A 27,760-nucleotide genomic window follows, 5' to 3' on the forward strand; every position below is an offset into this window, starting at 1 on the left:
AATATCATTTCCTTCCAGTCAGTGATAATATCAAGATGACATGTAATTCCTTACCAGGTGAATTAGAAGTGAACAAATCACATTAGATACATGGAGGTGAAAAGATAAATAAAAAAAAATTTATACTTAGCTCTGCTTTGAATGACAAAGACTAAAACAACTAGAATATTTTATTTCTTTCACTAGTGGATAATTGTGTGTTTGCCTAGGATAATGCCACAGGTCCCTTCCATTATTATTCTAAGCATCTTTAAATCAGGAACAAAATAAAATTATTTTCTTTCAATTGCAGATACTCACATCTACTCTAACAACATGAGCCTCTATTGTCTGCTTTGTGCCGTGTTACTTCCCTTTATACAGCCCAAGCTTCTCTGAACTGGGCCACTTCCTCCTCCCTATTTCTTCCCAGCTCTAGTCTAAACTCCATTTGGAAGATGTACTCTCCATCTCTCCGTACCCCTCTTTATTCCCTTTCAAGCCCTCCCACCTCTCAAGGTCTATCTCAAAACTGCCAAGCACCAACCTACTCCGAGAATGGATTACCAGTTCTTGGAGGAAGCAGCACCTTTATTCAGCCTTAAAGAATGAATTAGTATCCATTAGTTGTTTTTCCTGATGGATATTAACTCATTCTTTAAGGTCAGCTTAATACCTGGGAGATGAAATAATCTGTACAACAAACCCCCATGACACAAGTTTACCTGTATAACAAACCTACATATGAACCCTAGAACTTAAAATAACAGTGAATTAAAAAATTAAAAAGAAGACCTGGGAAGTAAGCAGGCAGTACTGCCATGTAAAGCTTTATATCCAGCTTAGCAACTCAGGACTCTGTTTTCAAAAAAAAATGCAAAAAAAGAATGAGTTAGAATTACTCATTACTGGAGGTGCAAGGCTGACTAGGGAGGGGAAGGAAGAGGTACAGGGCATTAGCATTCTTTGTTGGCAGACTGGGAAAATGAGTTAAGGAACAGAGAAGGAAAGCTACCTGATAGATGTCAGCAAGCTACCAACAGCTTTCTACTGACATCAATTCTGACAAGGATTGGTGAGAAATGAGGCTAGAAAGGAAGACAAGTATCACATCAGGAAGGATTTGGACCCATGAAAAATGTTATACTTTTGTAGGGGGTGCTCCTTCAGCTCATTGTGTAGAAAAATGGCATAGTTCCATTGGCAATTTGACACACTGGAGGCCCACTGATTATGGCCCTAATCTGGTCTTCACAGCTTTGCTTCCATTGTTCTAGTATGAAGTCCCCAAACTCTCATCAGATGTAACTACTGGCTCTTACCTAAACACAACCCGTATCTTTCCTGTTTGATAATCTCACTCTGGAAAAGCAAATCCCATTTTGCCTGTCATCAGCAAAAATACATATAATGCTCTTCCAAGGGTGTTTGAGAGGATTAATGGGCTAACACATGAAAGTGTCCAATCTACTGTTTGTTGTCACTTATTAGGAGTACAATTTTCTTCCTTCTTTCTGAAGATTTACCTAAATCGACTTCAAATTACAGTTATATGTATACCTGCTACAAAATTGCAAACTCCTTAAAGCTAGGACTATATTTCAAACAATGGCTCTAATCAGGGGAAATTTTGCCTTTTAGAGGGCCTGTGACAATGTCTAGAGATATTTTTATTGCCTCAGTTGTTGACAGTCTTGATCGTAGGATGTTATTGTTTAAACATTGACAACACATAACAGCCTCAATAAAAAAGTACTTCCCAACCCAAAATGTCAGTGGTGACTAGAACTCTGCTTTAGTTCATCATTGTAGCCCAGGTAGCAATTAGAAGAGTTGCATGTTATAGGAGATTGGATTCGTCTGTTCTCACACTGCTAATAAAGACATACCCGAGACTGGGTAATTTAAAAAGGAAAGAAGTTAAATTGACTCACAGTTCAGCATGGCTGGGGAGGCCTCAGGAAATTTACAATCAAGACAGAAGGGGAAGCAAAGACCTTCTTCAGATGGTGGCAGCAAGGAGAAGAATGAGAGCAAAGGAGGAGAAAAGTCCCTTATAAAACCATCAGATCTTTTGAGAACTCACACACTATCATGAGAACGGCATGAAGGTAACTGCTCCCATGATTCGATTACCTCCCACCAGGTCCCTCCCACAACACATGGGGGTTATGGGAACTACAGTTCAAGATGAGATTTGGGTGAGGACACAGCCAAACCATATCAGAGACATTCAGAATTGTGGGAAATAATCTGAAACCCCTTTCTATAGGTAAATTTTATAAATTGCCACGGGGGAGGTAAAATTAAATTAGAAATTTATATTGTGTAGGATAATTGGAAGATAGCAGAGTTTATGAATCTTGGTTAATTTGGGGGACACAAATTTCCGTTTGTAGTTAGAAGTGACCAATTTAAAAGCTGAAGTTCTCTTAATCAGCAAGCTTTTGTAACAAAATGCAGCAGGATTTACTTTTATATCAAAGGAGCTCCCCAGGTAGTTAAAGAATGAAAATGAATATAATTAAAAGATAACTGGTAAGCAGAATGCAGTGCAGTGCATTGCCTTAGCTGCATTCTGGGAGAGTACACTTAATAATCAAGACTCTAGTGACACTTTAATGAGAAGTTTAAACTTATTGGCCATGAATCTCAGAATGTATTGATGCTTATTACCTAGATTTTCATTTCAAAGAAATGAATTGAAGAGTAAGAATTTTTTTAAAACAGTTTGTAATTAGGACAAATTGCTTTACAAATAATTTAATAAGCATTTAACACTGAAAAGAAGAGGAAAACTATTGATAAACCTGTAACATTTAGCCACATATAGTAAGAACTCAATGTGGAGGAAGAGGTGAAGCTATAAGCAATACCAAGGGGATTTAACCAAACCCATAGGCCCTTTACCTAGACACAGCCAGATCCAAGTACCAATGACAAGCACCCATGGCACTGGCTCACTCCATAAAAAGAGCATTTTCATGGGTCCTGGTGGATAAAAGATCACGATGTGTTAGTATAATCTCTATTTTTCCAGTACCCATGAAAATGCTCAAATCACTATGTGATTTGAGTTTGGACAAATCAAAATCTTTGCTAAAGCCAAACAGGAAAATAGGAGACGTTGGTTTTTAATTAGTACTCGGAACTCTAAAAATAAGTCCCAAAAAAACAAAGACCTTGATGACTCTATTATATAAAGAAGTGGTTCTTACTATCACTATCTTATTGCCAATAGCTACATATAATTCAAAGAGAAACATGCTGATTTGATGAGTTTTCTAAAATATTTTTTAAAAAGAAAACTCATTCTTCTGATATAGCATCAGTGGTATTTATTTTTGACTCTCTACGATGTGTACTGGTACAGATACTACAGTTGGGGGTAGAGAGGGCAGGGGATATGCCTTCCCTCTCCTCCAGGATCTAAAAACAAAAGCGTTTGAAGACTGTGTTGCATAAGTCTTCTTCCTTCAACTCTGCCTCCCCAATGTGGGCACTGCTGCTTCCTGTATTGTCCAGGAATGACCACTGTTTTATCCTATGCCAGTTCTTTTTGGAAGACAGCTAGAATCTGCCAGAACGTGCTTTCTCTCTCAAATCTAAATTAGGGACTTAAAAGTTTCTTTTCACCAGAAGCCACTTTGTCTCCTAACAGTTCTGTGCTCATTAAATACCTATTAGTGTACCCTTTGACTTAAAATGTTCCACTCACATCCTCCAGAAGATCACTATCTGTCATCTAATGAAAAACAACTTCATTAGGCTTGTCGCGGCAGTTCCTTTTTTTCCCGTGCTTTTGCTTCCTGATTGAAGACTGCAGCTTTTCCTAATGTTTTCTTCCCCACACTAAATATTATTGTGTGGGGTCGGTCCTCAGCCAGATCAATGCCTGTCTGAAATGTCGTTGTGAATAATCTTCATCACTATTTTGAGGACATACCTTTAAGGATTCCTCCAAACTAGATCAATTTGCAAAAAAAGAAAACAAATAGTTTTCTGTTATCCAGATATTATATTTGTTTCTTTTGACTAGCGCTCATAAGTTGAATAAGTAAATATTGTACTAATAGGAAGGAATACAAAAACACCCAATCTGAGAAAATAGAGAGATCAAATGACTGCTGTGCTCCTTTACAAGCACACAGACCTTTTTGTAGTGTTTCAGAAAAGATGATGCGATGTGTGTAATGCCATATTCAATGCATTTTGATGATACTCCCTACTTATAGGTGTCCATCTCGTCACTTCTCTGTAACATATTGTCTTAATTATACTCAGTATGCCCTGGCTCCTGTTATAGATCTGCATTTTCCTTACAAAGAACCCATGCAACAAACCACAGAATCACCTTAATGTCTTCCCTCAAAGCATTTTTCTGATGGTCTGTGGGTGTCCAAGTTTTAGAATCGTAGGCTCTGAGCTAATGAAAAGTAAACTAGAAGTTGATTGGCACAAATGCAAATGTTAATCCATTAGTGAATGGTTATAAGTCTTTTTCTGTATTGAAAATAATTTGTTTTAGATTGCCTGGCAATTATCAAATCTTACACATAAATGCAGGTCAGAGAAAAACAGAGTAATATATGTATTTACAACACAGATGAGCATCATTTGAATGAGGAATCCACACTGGAGTCAAGATCCAGTCCGATGAGCCATGTTGGTTGGAGCCCTAAGTCTGGTTGTAAACTGCCTGACTTTGAAAAGCCACTCCCCAGTGAGGTCTGGTGTTGGTGCCTTTGTCTGATGTCTAAAGCATCTCTGTTTTGTTTCAGCTGGCAGGTTTCATCTACGCCTGTTATGTTGTGAAATGTATAACTGAAGAAGAGGACAGCTGTAAGTATTAAAGCTCTATTCTGTTTCTTTCAAGTTCAAAGCATCTCCTTTACTGCCTCCTACTTAGCCTTCCTATTCCTCAGACAAGATCCCACAACACAGCATTAGAATGGAAAATAAGCCTTTTGTGCCCATCAGACTAAAGTGTTTCTCATAACAGTATCCAGCAAACTGAAGAATGGAGAAGCACCCATTTTGAAAACATAACTTCTTTCTTTTCATTGAAGACCTTTTAAAAATCGTTTCCTCTTATAAACAATTCTAGTAGGGAACAGAGATGGGAGATTGGAGATGGAAATGATTTTAAAATGTGGCTAACTTGACCATTCTCTTTTTTATGATCCCTTTATTAGGTATTGATAACTAACCAGTTTTACCCAAGACTACAAATCCCCAAAATCAACAATTTGTAATAGTTGCTAAGATTCTTATAAAAACTGACTTCAGATTAATTCAGAGAATTTGTCTTTGGGAAACCAAATGTCCATCTGTCCTTTTTGTTCCTACTATTTGACACAAATGGCTAGAACTCTAACTATGTCAAAGTCTCAACATTGAGACATATTGCTTGATCCAGAGTTTAGATCACAGTACCCTCTTACAATCCTCCCAGTGGCTCTGTTGTTCTCTGCTCTCCGAAACATGGAGGGTAGAAGGTTTCATTCCATCCCTGCCCCTAAGGATCTAAAACAGGAGAACTGGGGAAAGTACTTCTATTCTCTGAGGGTACTATCATGAATAATTGCCTATGTAGTTACATTTACTCTGAGGAAAAATCAGAATTGGGAATCATCTTTCTTGGTTTCAAAAAATATTTATAATGTTGGGTTTTTGAAACAGTAAGGAAAGAGGAAGGTGAGAATATGGTGATTTGAGGAAAACATCCAAAGATAAATATATGTTTCTTCTTCCCTTTCCAATTATACTGGAAAGGAAGAGGCAATATCAAGTGATTAATGTAGAAGAGGCACTTTTCAATCATACTCATACATGATATAAAATCAGAAGTATACAGTATATAATTTATTTCATATATAAAAGGAAATAATGGTCCTTTCACTAAATAAGCATTTGTAAAATATTCCTCAGTATTTCAAGTGCTATGTCAGCCTTTGGAGATTTTAGGATGAGTCATACATAATATTTTACCTGTAGGAACTTGCCAACTAGTAGGGTAAAACAAACATATGAGCAAATAAGTATGAAACTGTGTAGTGCACGCTGTGGGTAAAGAGAAGAAAGAGATCAGGAGAAGGTTTATAGAGAATAGTTTTGAGCTTGATCTAGAAAGATGAATAGATCTTTATTGTGTAGCTGGTATGGAAGTGAGGGGTGGTCCCAGGCAAAAGGTGAAAAAGCATATCACGGCCAGATTAATGTGACTGAATTTGTTTCCTGTGCTACAGGTAGACAGCTGGAGAAAATTGGAAAAACAAGTATGGGTGAGATAGTAGAAAAATGGGTATGAAAGATTAAGGAGTTTGGGCTTTATATAATAAAATCACAGATGAAAGAGCAGGTAGCTTATAAAAAGAGATTAACATAATCAAAAATGTACTTTAGAAAAAATACATTAGCATCATTATAAAGAAGAGACTCAAGAGGGGGAAAGATTAGGGAAAAGAGAACTAGTTAAGACACCATGCAAGTGAGACATGAGATAATGTGAATCTGGACAAGGATCAGTATTGGAGATAGAGAGGATAGATGTGCCATGAGACATGCCGAAATGACATGATTAGTGGGCAATGGTGGGTACTGTGATAAGGGAGAAAGAGGAGACTGTTAGATTACTGGGTATCTGATGCAAGTGAATGGGTAGATGGAATTGCCACTTGCGAAGAAAAATGGGAATAAGATCACTAGTTCAGTTTGCACAGGTTGAGTTTGAGGTACCTAGCGCCTATACAAGAGAAGACATCCAGTAAGCACTTGTCTTATACAGAAAAGATTTATTCAAAGATTAGGAAAGGCAAAATATATACGGATTTTAAAATGTGTGGACCAAACAAACTATGTAAGTTCATTGAGATATTACCATTCAGTGTCTGTGTGCCAAATCCCTGATGAAGGGGAAGTCCCCAGTTGATTTTCATATGGAAGTTGGGCTTTCTCTGGGCTATGTTGTTTGATTTCATTTCACAATGATACCAGTGCGTTTTTATCTTCAGACAATACTTACTGACATACCATGTCTCCTACGTGCATTATCAGTATTTTACCAGAATAGCACCTCTCAAAGGAAATCTCAGAAATGCTAGTTCCACAAGACATACTGCTCAAAAAAAAAAAAAAAAAAAAAAGATTCCAAAGCCAAGTAAGTTTGACACTGAAAATTTAGAATGCACATTTATATATTAACATTTCTGAGAGTACTGCCAGAAAAAAGTATGTCCTTTTTTTTGTTTTCTAACCCACAGTTTTGTTTTAATCACATTACCTTGAGGCCAGATACAGATCAAAGAGAAAAACCAGAAAGAGTTCTAAGGCTTGATTATATCCACAGTTCCCCAGGGAGAATACCACATGCCCCACAGGGGAAGGAGTGGGGTCAGCCATGAGGCAGAGAGAGAGCAGAACCTTTAGTTCAAATCCTACAAGAAGAAATGGATGAGGCAGGGTAGGAAGGCTTATTAGGATAGGTTAGCTATGTTGCAAAGTTGCACCCCATGAAATTCATGTTCACTGTGACTATTAATGCATAGGTTTAGAGCTATCTAAAGTCTCCACATGTTTTTTGGGGATGAGCCAGGGCTTACTTGGAAAAAGCTAGTGGTCATTTTGTAGATGTTAAAGCATCAATTTGTAGAAATTAAAAGTATGGTTAATGCAAGTCTCCCAAAATATTTGAACACAAGACTCCTGTTTTTCATCAACCCCCGCCCCTCTCCAACCTGGACACCTCCAGAAAAAAGCACTTGATATTCTGGAGAATTCTTCTAAGGGAATTCTGCCCTAAATCAAGTTTTGGCCAAAGCAATGTAAATTCAAGGAGATTCAAAGTCACCAATATCTGTTGAAAGATCAAGTTATCTCTCAATCATCTAATAAGCCTTTTTCCCCTGAAAGACTCCAAAAAATAACATATATGTTTTTATGTGTATCTTGACCACACACCACATCTGCCTTTATTAATCCAAAACACAAGCAGACTTCTCAAAGACACGTTTTATCATGTTAGTCTTATTGCTCAGTGCGCAAAATATGAACTCTTCTAAATTTTTATATACAAGTAGACTGACGCTTGCCTCAGATGTTCATGGGATGAGTAAACAGGTGGGAGGAGATGTTCATTTGGGCTGGCTGTCTGTCCAGTTGTCTTTGGTTACTTTCAGTTAGGTTCATTTACTTGTAGTCATTCACACCTAGACAGTTATGAGTATCTTTTGGTTACAATGCTTTGGGTTGATATTCTCTGTATGTAATCACTTGCCTGATGTTTATCCTCAGACGATGCCTGGACATATGACTTCCGATCCATAGAGTAAAAAAGGTTTGACATTTCTGTATCATTTTGGTAATTATATTACAAAAAATTATCCTGATCCTTAAAAAGTTGGGTGAAAGGTTAAAATAAAACCACTCTCAAGCAAACCCTGAAACATGGGAGGGATTTAATGTACATGTTAACACTGAGAGGGTCTCTATGTGCCTATTTTTGCCCAGTGTGGATTTGCAATAATGCATCATTATTTGCAGTGAAACATAGTGGCAGGAGTAGGTGCTAGCTACCTGCTTGCCAAATTGGTTAAGTTTCCATTACTAAGAGCCTTATAAGGAACAGAGGACAGTTTTGGCTCTGTAGCTTGTGCTTAGAATGGCTGTGGAGATAAGGGCCCAATGATGGCAATTGGACAAAATGTTCTTGAAGTTAACATGAAGCTGATCAGTTATGTGCTCAGTTCTGATACCTCAGCTTCACAGCAACAGGTGTATCCAGGAAACTTCAGAGGAAAGAGGCAGAAACCTTCAGGAAGCAATGGAGAGAGTTTGAGCTCAATGAGCAAAGACTCAAGCCTAGACCCAATGAAATACCAATAAATCATCATTGAAACAGAGAGTTAGGCTCATGAACATCAAATGCCTGGGAACTTTTTTCCCTTATGTATCCTTTTAAGCAGTATCTCATTACTCTTCCAGGGCCCAGTTTGATTGATATTTATAGAGATACTGTTTTAGTTCCTTTGGGGTACTATAGCAACATATTATAAGTAAGGTGGCTTATAAATGACAGAAATTTATTTCTCACAGTTTTGGGGGCTGGAAAGTCCATCAAGGTAACGGCAGATATGGCTTCTAGTGAGGGCTGGTTTCCTTGCTCATAGGTGATACCTTCTTGCTGTAGCCTCACATGTGGAAAAGAGGCAAGGCAGCCCTCCGGGGCCTCTTTTAGAAGGTCACTAATCCCATTTCTGAGGGCTCCACTGTCATGACATAACCACCTCCTACAGGCCCTACCTCCTAACACCATTACATTGGTGATTATGTTTCAAAATATGAATTGGGGAGGGACACTAACATTTACATCATAGCAGACACTATATTGCAAGGGTTTCTGTTTTTTTCCATTGAAAAAAATCTGGACCTTGAAGTTTACATCTCTGACCCTTTAGTTATCTAAGCCAGAGCCACAGTTTGGCAGGCCAGCTGGTTGTGCAGACTCACAGGGTGTCACTGCCATCTGCTGTACCTACCAGGAGATGACAGCAACCCTCAGAGCAGAGATCCCAAATTAGATGTGACACTCCTTCCCCCATGAATTAGTTAGCTAGGGATGCCATAAAAACATACCACAGACATAGTGGCTTAAACAACAGAAATTTGCTCTCCAAAATCTAGGTGTTAGAAACCTCAGGTTTGGTTTATCCTGAGGCCTCTGTCTTTGCCTTGTAGACGGCACTTTCTGTTGGATTAGGGCCCTATCCTTATGACCCCATTTAACCTTCATTACCTCTTCAAAGGGCCAATTTCCAAATATAGTCAGGCATATTAGGAGTTAGGCCTTCAACATATGAATTTGAGGGGGATCACAATTCAGTCCACATCCAAATACACACACACGCACACACACTCCACGTGTGTCCTGGACACTTGAAAATATCTGTGGGGCACAGATTGAGGATAGATGCAGCTCACTGGCCCATCAGATGCCTGTGGGTAAGAGGCTTCAGGGCTGTATTGCTGCCAGGCCAGCTCCATACTGACTGCCACCAGGCAGGAATTCCCGCTCAAGATCTCCTGCTGTGGGGTGATCTGCCTCTAGATGAGTAGCTTCTCACCAGGATAAAAGCTGAGGTCCCTGCTCTAGAGGATGTGGCTTGACCTTAGAACCCTATTTGAGTGGGCCACCTTAACAACATACTTTCATATATTTGTTCATGAAAAGGCAGTGATACATCTTGGGAGAAAAGGCTTTCTCCAGGAAAGCAGGCATCTCGCTGTGCTGTCTTTGTGGCAGGGCTCTCTGCTGTCTCATCTGTCACCAGCCATGCAGAGCTTTCCTTATGGCCTCCCGTCTTCTATTCCCCTCTACTTGTTCTCTTTTACACTATTCTGTAAAGAAAGAAAATGTTTGGAGATTCCTGGTCGGGTGTGCCTTTTATTATAAATGTGGCTCTTCTGTCTCACTTCATCCTCGGTTTATTCCCCACTGCAGTTGGATGTCCACTCACAGTGATAGAAGCAGGAATTGTCCTCAGTGCTTTATTAGCACTGTTCGACGTGGCAATTAAAAGGAAGCCATGCAGCCACGGAAAATATTGCTAATCCATGTTAGCAAAAAAAAAAAAAAAAAAAGAAATCATCATATGACTTCTCAATTTTTATTACTTCTCAATTTTTATTATGTATTCTTGTAAATCATTGGCTTAATAGTTAAACTAAAACTAAATGTTGGTCCTCTAGCAAATGGGTTCATTTTACTAAGTAGTCATTTTCTTTGCTAAAAGAGATTCAATGTATTTGCAAATGTTGTTTAATGATGAAATCATCTAGAGAGAGACATGGAATATCATTTAAAAAATAATATCCTAAGGGACTTATTTTGAAATCAATGCAGAAAAATGAATTCAAGATGCTTAAACTTGGAGTTAGACACATGCACATTTACACCAACCAAGCACAAATGCATCAAAACCTGTCCTGAATTCCTCAAAATCAACTGGCCTTGGGATAAAAGTCACAATCAATTTATTGAATCTTTCATTTGAAAAGAAAACCACAGGAAATTATTCACTTCTCTGGGGCTAATAATTTTCTGTTATTTTTGTTTGATTTTTCTTCTAAAGCCTGCTGGCCCACACTTCTGTATATTGAATTCCATTCTGTATGTTTTTATCATTTCTCCAGTTTGTAAGGATCATTGGATTTGAATGCAGTTCTTTGAGCACAATCGCATACTCTCAACCATGGGGGAGGGTAGACATGGGAGCAGGGAAAACTATTTCCCCTTGAAAAAAAATATTTGTTTCTTCCTGTCTATAAAGGAATGCAGAAAGCATAAACAATACAGATAAATAAAAAAAAAGGAAAATTAAAATAACCCCATAATTCTGAGTTCTGATACTCAGTTCAAATTTTGGTATATTATGTGCCTGCCTGCCTGCCTCCCTTCTTACCTTCCTTCCTTCCTCCCTTCCCTTTTTCCTTCCTTTCATCCTCTCTTCTTTTCTTCCTTTCTTCTTATCTATCTATTATCTATCTATCTGTCTATCTATCATCTAACTGCATTCCTCCCATCTGATTGTTAGGGCCATATCATACATTCTGTTTGGTAGTCTGAGCTTTCTTTCACATTTATAAATCACTCTTCAAACATAACCTAAGAGGAGACGATTAGAAGTTCAGAAAAGGTGCCAAGTTCTTGGGTGCCAGGTTGACAGGGAGAATTGTGAGAAGAATATGTTATTTTACTTATCTGGCATCATACTGAAGCAATCAAGTAAAATTTAACATAATCTTAGTATCTTACTAATTTATCTTCTCTTGATAACATTTGTCTTATGAATTTGATGGTGACTGACTGAAAAAATTTTGTCCATATCTGCCAGTTTCCCACTAAACCAAAACTTGCTATTTATTTTGTTATCTCTGAACAGGATCACAAAGCCTGAAGACCCAGGCTTTGCACACCACTAATCTCTCGCTATGCCTACAGAATCCTAGTGGGGCCAAGGTGAAAAAGGTGTCATCTTTCACCTTTCCTTCCCATTCCCCCCTCTGCCCAAAGCACAGAAGTTACTGCATTTATTTAATTTAATTTCGATTTGTTCTGCTTATGATTTGTTTTGAACTATGAGTTGTACTGGGTTAAAAATGATGGAAACCTGCCTACTGCTCTATTTCAGCACTTTAATTTTATAGGCCCAGAAAGATTAAATGACTTGCCCAAAGCCACTAGCTCATTCATGACCTTCCGACATTCAAATACAGTACACACTGATTCACTCAGGATGGAAGAATAGTAGGAGACACCATCAAGATCCACCCCGTCTTGTTCCCTGCTGTATCCTTAGCATCTACCAAATCCTCAACCTAGAAGAGGACTCAGGAAGTATTTGCAAAATAAATGAATGAATCAATTGGATCTCCACAAACATTCCTTGACCTTTATGGAAACTGCCAAGGAAATATGACATCTCCTCAGAATTCAATGTATTCCGAGTAAATGAATAAGTAATTTGAATAAAGCACCTGTCATTTTCTAAACAAGAGGAAGAAAGACATGCTGCCATGTATAAAACTAAGTGATCAACACCTGAGACAGATGCTACATGCAAATTTTCCTCCTGTCAATCAAATTCAAGTTCCTATTAGTGACAACAGCATTCTCCAACAGTGATACATGTAATAATTTTCACATAATCTCCCCAGATTGGTGAGCAATGGTTTGTTTTTCAGCCTTCTATTAAATTGCTCCCTCTTGTGATCATCTAACAGAAAACACATAAGCTATATTTTTAAATTTGGATATTCAGGTCAAAACTGAGTCTGATTCTTCAACATTCACTTCTTATTTTCTTTCTTTTCTCATAATATCGCCTCCATTATTCTATATTGCTTGTCACTCATACACATACACACACACACACACACACACACTATGTTCATCGTTAAATAAATCTGATATTTCCGAGTCAAGAATATGAGGGGAAAGAAGCGGATTCATTCTCTCTCCTCTGTTAATTAAGAACAATCAGAGCTTTGTTTCTACAACACAATATAGAGGTAACGATATTCAGATAAGCAAAGGAGGGCCTTTAACTGGGGTGTAACAAAAGAGGTATTTTTTATGCAAAGAATATTTCTGGCAGGGTAAGTTGAAGTTATCCAGCAGATGAAGAATACTGATGTTGTTTTAATAGCCTTAATAAAAAAGAAACCATGTGACTTGAAGGAGGAGAAAGTAGTGACATTTACAGAAATGAATGAACAAAAACCTTGATTTTGCTGACTCTGTTTCTTCCAGTGGTGCAGACCCCTACAGCCTACCAGCAGTGGGTGTCCTGGACTAGCTACCTCACCATCTCTCTCTACCTTCTCATGGATAATGGCACGAGAAAGAAAGCATTCAAGTAGCAGAAAAGTGGGGTGATTTTTGCAGCAGAATGTTGACATACACACTCACAAAATAAAATCACTGGGATTCTTTAGTCCCATCTCCAAACAACAAATGAGAGCAAGACAAAACGCTGGCACAGGAAAATGAAGTCTCTTTAAAAGCCCTCCAAATCAGAGACATGCTGAGAAGATGACATTCAAAGTTAGGCTCTTGATGAATGATGTTGGCCGGTGCCCACTTCCTTACGCCCGGTTCTGCTTTAGTTTTAGAAGTGGCATCTCATAGAAACAGAAGGCTGTGTTCAGAGGTCTCCTTCTTAACAGCAGGAGGGCTAAGAAACACTAGATCTCTAAGGATGGCCACCAGGTATGCGGAATGAAAACATCTGAGCAAAGCAGCCTACACCTAGCTACTGAAAGAGAGCCTTGGAAATAAGTGAGCTGGAGGCAAACCCTCAATCCTGTGTGACATTTAAATGAGGCTGCTCTGGCAGAAGATACTCAGGGAGGCCTCCGCTATGACTGGTTGGCGTTGTGTGGCAGGGAGTGAAAGAGAAACAAACTTAAAGCTCACAGGAGGTGCGGTTTGTTTAAATAATGGAAAGTAATTAGGCTGAAGACAAAAATCAGTGCTGGCATTTTATAATTACAATTAATTTAAAGTTTAATTTCCTTTGGTGCTAAAATCTTACTTAAAACATTTACCGGGAAAGGAAATTAGGATGTTACTATCAAGAGGCACAGAGTGCTTCTGGGAATCCATGCCTATTATCACTTGAAAATTAGGTTAGGGCCGAAGTGGGAATTTCAATTCATTTTTGAGTATAATAAATGGTGACCAGACCTCAGAGTCAGTGGGGTTGGCAGGGGCAGGCAGTGTAACATTTGCATTTGCTTGTTTGTTTGTTTGTTTATAGGATTAATTGCAAATGTTTTCAGCAAAGAGTGTAGTTTATACGTTAACAATCCTGCTACAAAATGAAAATTGGATATGGATTGCTGCCTTTGTAACTAATGAAGCTGATGTTGAATTCCCAAGTGTGGCACTGCAAAAGGGAAGCACACAGTCACACATCCATACACCTTCACTACTGAATTAAACGGAACAGGGGACAGTATTTCTGTTGACTCCAAACCCGTCAACCCGACTGTCCTATCCAAGGCCCCAACTTTTTCATCATTCTGTTTTCCCATTCATGCCTCAGTTTCCAATTGCCATTTTCAGCAGCTAATCTTTCTGGAAACTCACTTAGTAAAATCAACGCATAATAGTAACAAGCAGATGGAAATAACTCCTTTGCACGAATTTTTTTCATTCATTATGCCTTTGTGGATTTGCTCATTTTAAATATTATATTGCTAACATTCGTATGTGAACTAATCCCAGAAATATGGAATTGTGTATAATCATAAAGTTATGAACAATATTAGTGGTCACCTACTGTAATCCCCCAATTTTACAGTTAAGGAAAGGGACACTCAAATTGACTTGCTCAAAGTTAAACAATCATTTAGAGGCAGAACTGGGAGCAGAACATCGATGTCAAGATTCGAAGTATACTTTCCATGTCACTTCACTGTGATACCTGAGAGAGATTCTTTTAACAAATATTTATTGAGCAACTACTGGGTGGTAGGCTATGTATTGTCACTAGGGATAAAGCAGGGAACCAATGGCGCCTACAATCCAGTGCACAATTTACGAGCGAAAGAGAAATTACAGTAAAGCTTGATGAAAGTTCAGACAAGGAAAGGGGATGGAGGTGCCATGGGAATGATTCCAAGAAGAACTCATGCAGTTTAGAAGAGGGAAAGAAATTCTTCCCCGAAGACATGACGATTCAGCTGAAACCTAAGGGATAAATTAGAGGACTATGTAGAACTTAACAAAGACAGCCATGCCTTTTTTAAAAGGTACTACTTTTCGGATCCATATTGACCAAAGGTACACCGTAAGTCACACAGGAATGATCTTAAGTTCTTTTAATGAACTCCATATAGGAAATCTAGTTTCAGCTTTCCCAAATACCAATAAAAATGTTAGAGTAACCATGGGACATTCTCTTTCCTGAAATTGCTACTGTTGTTCTAAGAAGATGATTAATTTAGGCTCAGGAGTTTTGTGATTTTCATTTCTGGAGGCTGTAAAATGATACAAAGATTATGTTAGCAAAGATTACTCCCACCTGAATACTGCGCTTTTCTGACGGGCTTAAAAAACGGCACACCAAGAGATTATATCCTGCACCTGGCTCGGAGGGTCCTATGCCCACGGAGTCTCACTGATTGCTAGCACAGCAGTCTGAGATCAAACTGCAAGGCAGCAGCGAGGCTGGGGGAGGGGCGCCCGCCATTGCCCAGGCTTGATTAGGTAAACAAAGCAGCCGGGAAGCTCGAACTGGGTGGAGCCCACCACAGCTCAAGGAGGCCTGCCTGCCTCTGTAGGCTCCACCTCTGGGGGCAGGGCACAGACAAAAAGACAGCAGTAACCTCTGCAGACTTAAATGTCCCTGTCTGACAGCTTTGAAGAGAGCAGTGGTTTTCCCAGCACACAGCTGGAGATCTGAGAATGGGCAGACTGCCTCCTCAAGTGGGTCCCTGACCCCTGACCCCTGAGCAGCCTAACTGGGAGGCACCCCCCAGTAGGGGCAGACTGACACCTCACACGGCCGGGTACTCCTCTGAGACAAAACTTCCAGAGGAACGATCAGACAGCAGCATTCGCAGTTCACGAAAAACCACTGTTCTGTAGACACTGCTGCTGATACCCAGGCAAACAGGGCCTGGAGTGGACCTCTAGCAAACTCCAACAGACCTGCAGCTGAGGGTCCTGTCTGTTAGAAGGAAAACTAACAAACAGAAAGAACATCCACACCAAAAACCCATCTGTACATCACCATCATCAAAGACCAAAAGTAGATAAAACCACAAAGATGGGGAAAAAACAGAGCAGAAAAACTGGAAACTCTAAAAAGCAGAGCACCTCTCCTCCTCCAAAGGAATGCAGTTCCTCACCAACAATGGAACAAAGCTGGACGGAGAATGACTTTGACGAGTTGAGAGAAGAAGGCTTCAGACGATCAAACTACGAGCTACAGGAGGAAATTCAAACCAAAGGCAAAGAAGTTAAAAACTTTGAAAAAAATTTAGACGAATCTATAACTAGAATAACCAATACAGAGAAGTGCTTAAAGGAGCTGATGGAGCTGAAAGCCAAGGCATGAGAACTACGTGAAGAATACAGAAGCCTCAGGAGCCGATGCGATCAACTGGAAGAAAGGCTATCAGCGATGGAAGATGAAATGAATGAAATGAAGTGAGAAGGGAAGTTTAGAGAAAAAAGAATAAAAAGAAATGAACAAAGCCTCCAAGAAATATGGGACTATGTGAAAAGACTAAATCTACGTCTGATTGGTATACTTGAAAGTGACAGGGAGAATGGAACCAAGTTGGAAAACACTCTGCAGGATATTATCCAGGAGAACTTCCCCAATCTAGCAAGGCAGGCCAACATTCAGATTCAGGAAATACAGAGAACGCCACAAAGATACTCCTCCAGAAGAGCAACTCCAAGACATATAATTGTCAGATTCACCAAAGTTGAAATGAAGGAAAAAATGTTAAGGGCAGCCAGAGAGAAAGGTCGGGTTACCCACAAAGGGAAGCCCATCAGACTAACAGCGGATCTCTTGGCAGAAACTCTACAAGCCAGAAGAGAGTGGGGGCCAATATTCAACATACTTAAAGAAAAGAATTTTCAACCCAGAATTTCATATCCAGCCAAACTAAGCTTCATAAGTGAAGGAGAAATCAAATACTTTACAGACAAGCAAATGCTGAGAGATTTTGTCACCACCAGGCCTGCCCTAAAAGAGCTCCTGAAGGAAGCACTAAACATGGAAAGGCATAACCGGTACCAGCCACTGCAAAATCATGCCAAAATGTAAAGACCATCGAGACTAGGAAGAAACTGCATCAACTAACGAGCAAGATAACCAGCTAACATCATAATGACAGGTTCAAATTCACACATAACAATATTAACTTTAAATGTAAATGAACTAAATGATCCAATTAAAAGACACAGACTGGCAAATTGGATAAAGAGTCAAGACCCATCAGTGTGCTGTATTCAGGAAACCCATTTCACATGCAGAGACACACATAGGCTCAAAATAAAAGGATGGAGGAAGATCTACCAAGCAAATGTAAAACAAAAAAAGGCAGGGGTTGCAATCCTAGTCTCTGATAAAACAGACTTTAAACCAACAAAGATCAAAAGAGACAAAGAAGGCCATTACATAATGGTAAAGGGATCAATTCAAAAAGAAGAGCTAACTATCCTAAATATATATACATCCAATACAGGAGCACCCAGATTCATAAAGCAAGTCCTGAGTGACCTACAAAGAGACTTACACTCCCACACATTAATAATGGGAGACTTTAACACCCCACTGTCAACATTAGACGGATCAACGAGACAGAAAGTCAACAAGGATACCCAGGAATTGAACTCAGCTCTGCACCAAGCGGACCTAATAGACATCTACAGAACTCTCCACCCCAAATCAACAGAATATACATTTTTTTCAGCACCACACCACACCTATTCCAAAATTGACCACATAGTTGGAAGTAATGCTCTCCTCAGCAAATGTAAAAGAACAGAACTTATAACAAACTATCTCTCAGACCACAGTGCAATCAAACTAGAACTCAGGATTAAGAATCTCACTCAAAACCGCTCAACTACATGGAAACTGAACAACCTGCTCCTGAATGACTACTGGGTACATAACAAAATGAAGGCAGAAATAAAGATGTTCTTTGAAACCAACGAGAACAAAGACACAACATACAAGAATCTCTGAGACACATTCAAAGCAGTGTGTAGAGGGAAATTTATAGCACTAAATGCCCACAAGAGAAAGCAGGAAAGATCCAAAATTGACACCCTAACATCACAATTAAAAGAACTAGAAAAGCAAGAGCAAACACATTCAAAAGCTAGCAGAAGGCAAGAAATAACTAAAATCAGAGCAGAACTGAAGGAAATAGAGACACAAAAAACCCTTCAAAAAATTAATGAATCCAGGAGCTGGTTTTTTGAAAGGATCAACAAAATTGATAGACCGCTAGCAATAAAGAAAAAAAGAGAGAAGAATCAAATAGATGCAATAAAAAATGATAAAGGGCATATCACCACCGATCCCACAGAAATACAAACTACCATCAGAGAATACTACAAACACCTGTACACAAATAAACTAGAAAATCTAGAAGAAATGGATAAATTCCTCGACACATACACTCTCCCAAGACTAAACCAGGAAGAAGTTGAATCTCTGAATAGACCAATAACAGGATCTGAAATTGTGGCAATAATCAATAGCTTACCAACCAAAAAGAGTCCAGGACCAGATGGATTCACAGCCGAATTCTACCAGAGGTACAAGGAGGAACTGGTACCATTCCTTCTGAAACAATTCCAATCAATAGAAAAAGAGGGAATCCTCCCTAACTCATTTTATGAGGCCAGCATCATCCTGATACCAAAGCCTGGCAGAGACACAACCAAAAAAGAGAATTTTAGACCAATATCCTTGATGAACATTCATGCAAAAATCCTCAAGAAAATACTGGCAAACCGAATCCAGCAGCACATCAAAAAGCTTATCCACCAAGATCAAGTGGGCTTCATCCCTGGGATGCAAGGCTGGTTCAATATATGCAAATCAATAAATGTAATCTAGCATATAAACAGAACCAAAGACAAAAAACACATGATTATCTCAATAGATGCAGAAAAGGCCTTTGACAACATTCAACAACCCTTCATGCTAAAAACTCTCAATAAATTAGGTATTGATGGGACATATCTCAAAATAATAAGAGCTATCTATGACAAAACCACAGCCAATACCATACTGAATGGGAAAAAACTGGAAGCAGTCCCTTTGAAAACTGGCACAAGACAGGGATGCCCTCTCTCACCACTCCTATTCAACATAGTGTTGGAAGTTATGGCCAGGGCAATCAGGCAGGAGAAGGAAATAAAGGGTATTCAGTTAGGAAAAGAGGAAGTCAAATTGTCCCTGTTTGTAGACGACATGATTGTATATCTAGAAAACCCCATTGTCTCAGCCCAAAATCTCCTTAAGCTGATAAGCAACTTCAGCAAACTCTCAGGATACAAAATCAATGTACAAAAATCACAAGCATTCTTATACACCAATAGCAGACAAACAGAGAGCCAAATCATGAGTGAACTCCCATTCACAATTGCTTCAAAGAGAATAAAATACCTAGGAATCCACCTTACAAGGGACGTGAAGGACCTCTTCAAGGAGAACTACAAACTACTGCTCAATGAAATTAAAGAGGATACAAACAAATGGAAGAACATTCCATGCTCATGGGTAGGAAGAGTCAATATCGTGAAAATGGCCATACTGCCCAAGGTAATTTATAGATTCAATGCCATCCCCATCAAGCTACCAATGCCTTTCTTCACAGAATTGGAAAAAACTACTTTAAAGTTCATATGGAACCAAAAAAGAGCCCACATCGCCAAGTCAATCCTAAGCCAAAAGAACAAAGCTGGAGGCATCACACTACCTGACTTCAAACTATACTACAAGGCTACAGTAACCAAAACAGCATGGTACTGGTACCAAAACAGAGATATAGATCAATGGAACAGAACAGAGCCCTCAGAAATAACGCCACATATCTACAACTATCTGATCTTTGACAAACCTGACAAAAACAAGAAATGGGGAAAGGATTCCCTATTTAATAAATGGTGCTGGTTAAACTGGCTAGCCATATGTAGAAAGCTGAAACTGGATCCCTTCCTTACACCTTATATAAAAATCAATTCAAGATGGATTAAAGACTTAAACGTTAGACATAAAACCATAAAAACCCTAGAAGAAAACCTAGGCATTACCATGCAGGACATAGGTATGGGCAAGGACTTCATGTCTAAAACACCAAAAGCAATGGCAACCAAAGCCAAAATTGACAAATGGGATCTAATTAAACTAAAGAGCTTCTGCACAGCAAAAGAAACGACCATCAGAGTGAACAGGCAACCCATAAAATGGGAGAAAATTTTCACAACCTACTCATCTGACAAAGGGCTAATATCCAAAATCTACAATGAACTCAAACAAATTGACAAGAAAAAAACAAACAACCCCATCAAAAAGTGGGCGAAGGACATGAACAGACACTTCTCAAAAGAAGACATTTATACAGCCAAAAAACACACGAAAAAATGCTCACCATCACTGGCCATCAGAGAAATGCAAATCAAAACCACAATGAGATACCATCTCACACCAGTTAGAATGGCAATCATTAAAAAGTCAGGAAACAACAGGTGCTGGAGAGGATGTGGAGAGCTAGGAACACTTTTACACTGTTGGTGGGACTGTAAACTAGTTCAACCATTGTGGAAGTCAGTGTGGCAATTCCTCAGGGATCTAGAACTAGAAATACCATTTGACCCAGCCATCCCATTACTGGGTATGTACCCAAAGGACTATAAATCATGCTGCTATAAAGACACATGCACACATACGTTTATTGCGGCACTATTCACAATAGCAAAGACTTGGAACCAACCCAAATGTCCAACAATGATAGACTGGATTAAGAAAATGTGGCACATATACACCATGGAATACCATGCAGCCATAAAAAATGATGAGTTCATGTCCTTTGTAGGGACATGGATGAAATTGGAAATCATCATTCTCAGTAAACTATCACAAGAACAAAAAACCAAACACCGCATATTCTCACTCATAGGTGGGAATTGAACAATGAGAACACATGGACACAGGAAGGGGAACATCACACTCTGGGGACTGTTGTGGGGTGGGGTGAGGGGGGAGGGATAGCATTGGGAGATATACCTAATGCTAGATGACGAGTTAGTGGGTGCAGCGCACCAGCATGTCACATGTATACATATGTAACTAACCTGCACATTGTGCACATGTACCCTAAAACTTAAAGTATAATAATAAAAATAAATAAATAAATAAAAATAAAATATTAAAGATCTATTTCTGATACAAGTAAGAAGCAAACGGAAAAATAAGGCCCTAAAACCCTGAGAAAACATATTTGATGAACAAGTTTAGGAAGCGAAGCATCTGCGGTGATTTAGCTAATAAGTCTCATTTCATTCCATGTATGCTTCACCTGCTCAAAGCCTTCTGTTGTATAACACTTTAGTGACCTTTCATGCAACAACAGGCTAAAGTACCTCTTCCTATAAAGGATTGCATTTTCCTTATCAGGAAAAAAAAAAAAAAAAAAAGGCTCAGAGTCCATCCAGGGATTTTAGCCCAGAACAAACACCTCAAGCTCACACAGTCAGCTTGAATTCCTGCCACCAACTAGAGCTTAGTGGAAGAAAAGTGGTTCTTTTCAATTTGGCTTATGGTTGGTTATGTTTTACGTTCCTTTTGTATTACTGGAGCTAAGTACCCTTGGAATTCATACCTATGGAAATAATGGAAAGGGTATTTTCCATTATTTTCATAGGCCCTGTTAATTTCCTTTAATATTTAGAAAATTCATTGAAAGATATCAAATACTTTAGTGTCTTTCAATGAGTTATTCTAAATATTCAGGCTTAGCTTCCTATGAACTGCCTGTTAAATTTTCCCTTCATGGTTTTTTACAGCTCTGTCTCCAAAAGGTAGTATGTTGACTAGTGGCTTTGTCATTAATAACCAAGGGACAATTTTATATTACAATACCTCATTGCCAACATGTATTTAATAAAACAGTTTTAAGTTTGTTGAACTCAGTGTTCATGATTAAAAGGTTTAAATAAAAGAGAGGCTCACAACAGGAAATATATTGTCACAAAGAATATTTATTCAAAAACCTTTTTTATCTTACTTGGTAATTTCTAAATTCCACTATCATTAATGTTACTAAATCATAGTTATTAAATTGATATGGCACTTGACTAATTTAAAATAATTGCACCTACAATTATTACAGTACATCTACTGACCCCACCCATAGGTCAATAGATGTAAACATACCCACACTGCAGATAAGAAAATGAAGGCAAAAAGAAAATGCACTTGCAAAGAAAATGATAGCATTCCAAGTTGTCTTTTGGAGGTGATGGATATGTTATTACCTTGATTGTGGTAAAGGTTTCACAGGTATGCACATGTCCAAACTTATCAAATTGCACACATTAAATATGTGCAGTGTTTTGCATATCAATTATACCTCATTATAGCTCTTAAAAAAAAATAGCCTGAGTTGTCTTCAGAGAACCAAAGGCAAATCCCTCCGACAAGGCAGAGATTAAGAAAGTACAATTTTTTTTCACCTTCTGTCCAGTTGTGCGCCTCTGTTTAGGGTCCTATAAACTGGCCAGAAGGAAAACAATGTTATTCCTACAACTATCAAGATTTGTAACACTCGATAGCATTCATCAATGAATGACCGTCTCACTGGAGTCCTTTTGATGCAAATGCATGTCCTAACCTCTTTCTTTCCACTCCTCTTGGCCAAAGGGGATGCAGTGGTGTTTTCTTCCTACTGGTATCCAAAAAGTTTCTTTTGTGTATCTCACAGCACCCAGACAACAACTCTGTAGATTGTCTATAAAAAGTCTTCTCTTTATTATCATTCAAGGCCTTGGCAGTCAGCCAAATTTCACTTGGAAGTTTTACTAGCATCTTCTGTGCTCCAATCAATTGCCTTATTTTCCTTTACAGCCTAAAGGGTCTAAGAGTTTATTTGGTAAATACCTATTGAGTGTCTTCCATGAGCCAGACACTGTTCTGGGTTCTGAGGCTAGTGTAGTAAACAGTAGAAAACAGTAAATCTCATGTAGCTTGTATTATAGTAGTGGAGGAAATCAACAAATAAACAAGCAGATTTATACATCAGGTAGAAATAGGTTGCAATGAAGCAAAATAAAGCTGAGTGAGGAGAAATTCATCTCTAACATCCCAGCAAGTCCCCAATTTCCCTTGCACTAATTAGAGTTACATTTCCCTTTTCCCAAGCGTCTCTTCACTTAGATGTACTACTTATAACTTAAATACTACATTTCCAAAAGAAAGCCAAACACCAACTCCCTTTTGACATTTTTTTTTTTCTTTAAAAGCAGCAATATGCTCCTGGCAAACAAATTTCTGAGAATCAACTTTGAACCTTTTCTTTTCCTCCCTTTCCCCCATGTTCAAAAACTTGCCGTGAACTATGTTTTCTACCTCTTTGTCCATTCATCTCAAATTCATTGACATCTTTCCTTCCTCATTCTCCTAATTCTAATTCAGGCTTTTAGTAATTCCTGTCTGTCTTTCACATTTTCTGTTAAGCATTGAAGTTACACAGACAATATGCCAAGTCGCGTGAAAGAAAATATCTCTCATAACTTTAAAAAACATCGTTGTTATCAGTCATAGAAGATGGGGATGAGAATATAAATAATTTTCAGAAGAAAGGACTGCTTAAATACTTATTTGGTGTCCTGCATAAATTATCAGACATGAAGCACATGAACTAAATCTTGAAGGATGCTACCCTCTTAAAGATACATTACAAAAAAGCCCCAAAATACCACATTGGCAACTATCACTGGCAAATTCAGCAAAGGTAGTTTCTGATAAGTTATTGTTTACATCCAAATATTTCTACAGTATTAGATCAAAGAAGAATCTAATACTGTAGATCCTTACAGTATTAGATGGGAAGAACATAAAGAGCAAATTTTCTAGAAAGAACAGAGTAAAAGATGCTGGAGAACAAATAACAGAAGGAGGAATCTACAACCAATAAGGAAATCAAAGCAAGAACTTAAGACTTTTGTTAAATTAATAATTTAGAAAGAACATAAAAATGTGATTTGATGCTTTTGATCACTGTTGATAACGTTCCAAAAATGTACTAGAATGGCATCAGTCAAATGCAGAAATATCTTTTTCAATATACGTACTAAGGAAATAGAATACCTGGTTTCTACTCTCATCCTCAGATGTTGTGTGACTCAAGATAAAACTCTATAAATCTGTATTGATTTGTAAAATTAAGATAATTATTCCTACCAATCTCAAAGTAATTTTGTGAAGATAAATGATATCACTTGAAAGGGCTTCAGGAACTATTAAGTATTTTGTAATTTGGGGAATTTAATTTATTTTTAAGGATATAAGGAGATTCTTGATAGATAGAAGTTACTCTTTTCTAAATAATGCAGAGATAAGCTACGACCCAAACATCTAGCTGCCATCAAAATTACCTGGACAAAGATCTGTCAAATGTTTTATGTCCCTTATTGCTCAGAGAAGTTTTAGAATATGCAGTAGTCTCTTTAGAGCCTGAATAAATGTCATTATATAAAAGAAACTGAAAACAGAAAAAGGTGGTATTATGGGTATCTTAAAAATGTAAGCTAATCCCAGTAATTCAATTTTTGAGAAGGAAAAAATACCTCTACCTCTCTATCTACATGGCACCCCAAAAAGTTCCATATGTGGTTGAAGAACCCTTCCATAAAAGGTGAGAAGAATCAAGTCTCTCTTTGCTGACCCCCATAATCTTAACTGTAATGGTTGGTTTGATCCAGTTGATGCCTATTCTTCTCCCTGAGGTCTTTAGGAAGACATCCAAACAATTTCTGAGAAGAAGCGCACATGGAAATTGACTGTACACTGTCTCCTTGGCTGTGAACTCAAGCATGTAGGTAAAATAAACTACAGAAAATATGCCCTCTACTTCTGATTTAAATTTGAATGCCCCCTCATGAGTGAAATGGTAAAAATCCAGCCTGGTTACATTCAGAGCTGCTTCTTTTCTCATCTTGGTTCTGGGTCACCCTCTGTTGGAACTTCTTCCATACCCAGGCCATCAGCATGGTCCGAATAATCAGAATGATCACAGTCCTTCCATCAGAGCTTTAGTGCCGTCCTCCCTAATCTGAGGGTTGTAAGCCATCTCTCTCTACCTACACAGCATACAGATCATGGTTAATAAGAGCAAGCCCCAGGCCACTCAAGCTCCATTCGCATCACAGGCTCAGGACACCCTCATTTCCCTCCTGGCCTTTTCTTGTGTCTTTGGAAGGTCTACATGGCTTCTGACTCAAGCTTTGCTGTCCATTTTTGGTCCTAATTCTATCCATTGGACTTGAAGATTCATCTTGTTTTCTTCACATTATCCCTTGGTTCACCCAAAGATCTTTGGTTCAAATTATCATCTATTTTTTTTCTGCCATCCCTCCTAAATCCCTGTAATCAAGTTAATTAAATATTTCAAAACAAACACAATAATAATAACAACAGCAGCAGCAGCAATAAAAATACTAATAAACCTGAGTTTGACTTGGATCTCAATTTCAGTGGAGACCTTACTGTTTCTGTCTGCCCTGATCTTGATCTATTGTAACCCACTCTCCACCACCATGGTAGAGACCATCCTACTAAGAGGGAAGGTCAGAGCAGTGAAGCTCTAACTCGGTAAATACCTCTTAGAAAACTAGTCCTTAATTTAGTCTCATTGTCAACAAGAGCCCATCCAGATAAACAGGAATTTAGACACTATCTGCAACAAATCCCCAGTCTTAAACTACATATATATAATATATACATATATATATAAAATATATATATATATGTATATATTTGAGACGGAGTTTCCCTCCTGTCACCCAGCTGGAGTGCAATGGCATGATCCCTGCTCATTGAAACTTCTGCCTCTGGTGTTCAAGCAATTCTCCTGAGCCTCCCGAGTAGCTGGGATTACAGACACGCACCACCATGCCCAGTTAATTTTTGTATTTTTAGTAGAGACGGGGTTTCACCATGTTGGCCAGGCTGGTCTTCAACTGCTGACCTTAGGTGACCCATCTGCCTCGGCCTCCCACGGTGCTGGGATTACAGGCGTGAGCCACGGCACCCAGCCAATAATTTTTTTAAGTGCAAACTTTAAATAGAGTCACTGTGTAATTATTACACATTTCTTCTGGTACTGTTTATATTAGCTAAGGTACAATGTAGAAGACAAAAGAGGCAATGTAGAAGACAAAAGAGGATCACACTCTTTTGATCCATCTCCTGTAAAATACTTGCTATAGTTCTATAGTTGTCCCAAATTAAGAATTTTCTGTCTTCTCTTTCTGCTATGCTGCATGGCTTAGAATTATAAAGAAATTTTGAATTTTTTGAGGGGCTCTTAATTTTCTTCTTTTACACCATATGTCTCATCCAGGACTCTACACTCCTTATTTTATCCTCAAACCAATTATATGCGATAAATATGATAATTCCTATTTTAAGAGATGTTAAGTTGTTTATCCAAGGTCACATAGCTGGCAAAGGGAAAAGCAGAATTAAACCCTGGTCCTTCTAATATCAGGGTCTCTGTTTTTGTCATTATGCCATTCCACTTTGGATGAGAAGAGACATTCTGCCTTGGTAAAAGGGTTTCCCATGCAAAAAAGAAATGCAGTATCAAGCCATGAAAAGTCCTGGTGGAATCTTAAATGCATATTACTAGGTGAAAGAAGCCAGCCAGAAAGGGCTACATGCTATATGAGTCCAATGACATGACATTCTGTAGAAGGCAAAATTATAAAGACAGTAAAAAGATCAGTGATTGCCGGGGGTTGGGGGAGGAAAGGATGATTAGGAGGAGCACAGGGGAATTTTAGGGCAGCGAAACTGTTACGGTACTCTAATGGTAGATACATGTCACGCATTTATCAAAACCCATAGAATGTACAACACCAAGAATAAACATTAATGTAAACTATGGACTTTGGATGATGATGATGTGTCAATGTAGGTTCACTGATTGTAATAAATGTACCATTCTAGTGTAGGCTATTCATAGTGGAGGATGTTGTGTTTGTGTGGGGGCAGGAAATATACAGGAATTATCTGTACTTTCTGCTCCATTTTTCTGTGAACCTAAAACTGCTCTAAAAAAATAAGGTTTTTTTCTAAGAGAAAACAAAGGATTTACCCACTACACAGACATCACGGACTTTATGTTACTTTGCACCCTGCTCCAGTTTCTATCTGTAGCACCCCAAATATTAATAAGAGAATAACTAGAAAAAAGTAAGCCAATAGAAGGAGATGCTAGGAAAAAAGTAACGGGTGTCCTAGGGCATTCTGATTGTCTCTATTTGACTTTCTTTCTCCTTCCTCTTATCTTGTTGGCCTTGTGTTCTTTTGTTTCTTTTATCCCCACTCTAAAACCTCTTTATTCCCAAATGAAAAAGAAAAAACAAAAACTAAACTTTTTCACAGTACTTTTAGAATTGACTGTTCCAGTTACCATTGCTGCCAAACTTAGTGGTATAAAGCAACCATTTATTATG

General features: G+C 38.5%; 1 protein-coding gene and 1 long non-coding RNA gene across 9 annotated transcripts in view; one reads left to right on the plus strand and one right to left on the minus strand.

The window, feature by feature from the left end:
* NKAIN2 (sodium/potassium transporting ATPase interacting 2) overlaps positions 1–27,760 on the plus strand; it is a 1,024,303-nt gene that overhangs the window by 987,899 nt on the left and 8,644 nt on the right. For 7 of the 8 annotated variants that reach the window (XR_010112510.1, XR_010112507.1, XR_010112509.1 and 4 more), the window contains one exon: positions 4,761–4,821. Coding sequence is in view for 3 of the 8 variants with exons in the window: in XM_063605446.1 (XP_063461516.1) it covers positions 4,761–4,821 (61 nt within the window). In the remaining 5 variants the exon portion in view is untranslated. Of the gene's footprint in view, positions 1–4,760; positions 4,822–25,035; positions 25,117–27,760 lie in introns of all 8 variants that reach the window. The other variant, XR_010112511.1, reaches the window with a different exon arrangement.
* LOC117980692 (uncharacterized) overlaps positions 1–27,760 on the minus strand; it is a 289,677-nt gene that overhangs the window by 144,159 nt on the left and 117,758 nt on the right. The window lies entirely within an intron of this gene.

This window comes from Pan paniscus, chromosome 5 (assembly GCF_029289425.2).
Source record: "Pan paniscus chromosome 5, NHGRI_mPanPan1-v2.0_pri, whole genome shotgun sequence".
In the NCBI taxonomy this organism is placed as follows: domain Eukaryota; kingdom Metazoa; phylum Chordata; class Mammalia; order Primates; family Hominidae; genus Pan; species Pan paniscus.